At 31.5% G+C, this 2,500-nt stretch overlaps 1 protein-coding gene across 4 annotated transcripts in view; it reads right to left on the reverse strand.

The window, feature by feature from the left end:
- The window catches only part of LOC113823204 (protein-associating with the carboxyl-terminal domain of ezrin), a 14,832-nt gene that overhangs the window by 12,260 nt on the left and 72 nt on the right, over positions 1 to 2,500 (reverse strand). For 2 of the 4 annotated variants that reach the window (XM_070116379.1, XM_070116378.1), the window contains exons 1-3: positions 2,226 to 2,405; positions 569 to 685; positions 1 to 111 (exon numbers count right to left, since the gene is read on the reverse strand). The exon at positions 1 to 111 is cut by the window's left edge and continues 75 nt beyond it. In XM_070116379.1, coding sequence (XP_069972480.1) covers positions 1 to 111; positions 569 to 685; positions 2,226 to 2,282 — 285 coding nt within the window. In that variant the 5' untranslated portion in view covers positions 2,283 to 2,405. Of the gene's footprint in view, positions 112 to 568; positions 686 to 1,157; positions 1,222 to 2,225; positions 2,411 to 2,500 lie in introns of those variants that run through there. The other 2 variants (XM_070116377.1, XM_070116376.1) reach the window with 2 other exon arrangements.

Raw genomic sequence — 2,500 nt, forward strand, 5'->3', positions numbered from 1 at the left:
CAAGTCATGGTGTAGAAGTGGTTTCGCTCTTTCGGTTATTACAACAACTTCCCCTATAATACCACCATCGATGTACTTAAGCAGTCCTGGATGTCTGTATACACGACTGGCCTGTGGAGGTAGGATATATTAGTGAATATTATCATAATCAATATGTTAGAATATATTAAATGTCAATGTAAATGTTATCATATTTTGATATATAACTACACATAAACATGTAGAAAAGGTATGAATGGTAATGAATATGTTCACAATACAAAAGATGTATTTGCACAGTTTTGAATATATCATGTATTTCTGCTGAAGATATTTGTAACTGGTCAAATCCATCTTCTGTATTGTGAAGATATTGTGAAGATATTAATTCTCACTCACATCTTTTCTACATCTGTCAACATGAACAAGACTTTACACATACACAGTACACAGATACACAATAAAATTGATCAAACACTTAAAATTATATGACCAAATTCACTCATTCATCCCCCCCCCCAAAAAAAAAAAAACACCCACTCACCCATTCATGCACCCAAATAGCCATCCACTCATCACCCATACACACCTGTAATGCCCTTTCAATATATGGCCTCTTTCTGGAACTTGGAGGATGAGCTGCTGAGAATACTGTCACAGGAACATCGCCCAATTCTCCTGGGGCCATTGTCCAGTCCTCATATACCTGTGGATACAAGAATGAATACTAGGGTTTTGAAGGCTATGCACATACACAGACAAAAGTACATGTATTTATAATTAGTAAGTTCTGGTTTAGATTAATTTTTTTAAAAACAAAAGAAAAGGGAAAAGAAAAACATATCAAATATAATACTTTTGTCTAAGGACAATTCTAACTAATCTTTAAAAAATCATCAATATACTATATATCAATAACAATACTTAAACTTCCTTGAATAAAATATCTGCTCAATAAAAAGGATGCTATAATAGCCATGGATTTTCATGTATGTTTTTGTCTGGTTTCCAGTACTTGCTACACAAAGAAAAAAAAAATACAATACAGATCTGAAAAAATAATGTCAAGCAATGTATCAAAGATGACCTTCTTTCCCCCTTAAAATACAATTTTTTCCAATAAATCTAAACCTAATATACGTCAAATATATGTTTACAAATTTGGTAAGTGGCCTTGCCTCAAACAGGCTATGTGTAACACTCAAGACTTGAATATACTGTTTGTACTCTACTTTCCTTCTTCTGAAAATAAAAAAGAAAAGAAAAGAAAAGAAAGAAATTAAAGATCATATTATTTGCAAGATCAAGTTTTTTCTGAAATATCATTACTGTTATTAGTCATAGTTATTTGTTTCAGCATTTTCTTCTATCACAATTAATTTTTGTTTATTAAATAATTTGCACCTAGACCTAATGCTTATGACAAGCCTAAGACATAATATATAAGCATCGCCTAAACTGTAAGAAAAAAAACAATACCATAGGTTGATTTACTCTACAATAAGAACAACATATCAGAAAGTATCAGACATATCATAAAATATTAGAATTATACAGTAAATTGGCATAAATCCAATTGCCAATATATAAATAGCTAATTAATTTCATGAATAAGCATTGTTTCAACTACAAGTACATCAAAAAGAGAACAGCTGTCAGTATCTCAAGCTGAAAGGGGCGTGTCTATCATCATCTGACCCAATTACATATCTTCAATATAAGGTAATGTACATTTCAATAATGAAAAAAGGCATAAAATTGGGTAAAATAGTGTGACTCACCTTCCTATGCAACATGACTGATATAAATGAACATATTTATTGTAAAGGATCAAATCATTGTATATATGTACTCTGAATGTAATTACACAATATATTTTAGGTATCACCTTAATTATAAGTGATGAAAGTCTCTTAAGGACTAACTAAATAATTGCAAGTACATATATTATGTAAATTAAATCTATGTACTTGTCTGGATTATCACAATCCTCATAACATCCTGTCTGTCATATTACTCTAAATATTAATTCTTATTGAAGAGTAAATGGCACTACATAATATGAAATGTGACTCCATATAACAGTAATTACAATGAAAACAATGACGAAAACAAAACCCACGTCTCATAACGCCATTCATCGTAAATAAAAGATGTGATTAAAATATCCCTGAAATTGACAGTTCAAAACAACAAAAGACCTTCCATTAATAACAAAATTAACAATAAACTACGCTCATACTCACTCCTCCTCGATCTCGATCCACCTCCAACTGAGTAAAAGAACTGTTCCCATTCCCCATTATTCCCTTAAAATTGCGTGAACCCTGTTTTCTACAATAATCCAGGAAAATATCAGGCAGTCTTCTTTCGGGGCGAGTTGTTTACGTCGACTGATCTGCGTTCGTGAACCAGCTGCATGCTCGTGAATCTGTGAATCCGGTATCAATGGATTTTATCAGTTTAGATAGCATGAAATATTTACCTAAAAATCGTCAACGAGATTGTTATAAGTTATTTA

Source organism: Penaeus vannamei, chromosome 39 (genome assembly GCF_042767895.1).
Source record: "Penaeus vannamei isolate JL-2024 chromosome 39, ASM4276789v1, whole genome shotgun sequence".
In the NCBI taxonomy this organism is placed as follows: Eukaryota; Metazoa; Arthropoda; class Malacostraca; order Decapoda; family Penaeidae; genus Penaeus; species Penaeus vannamei.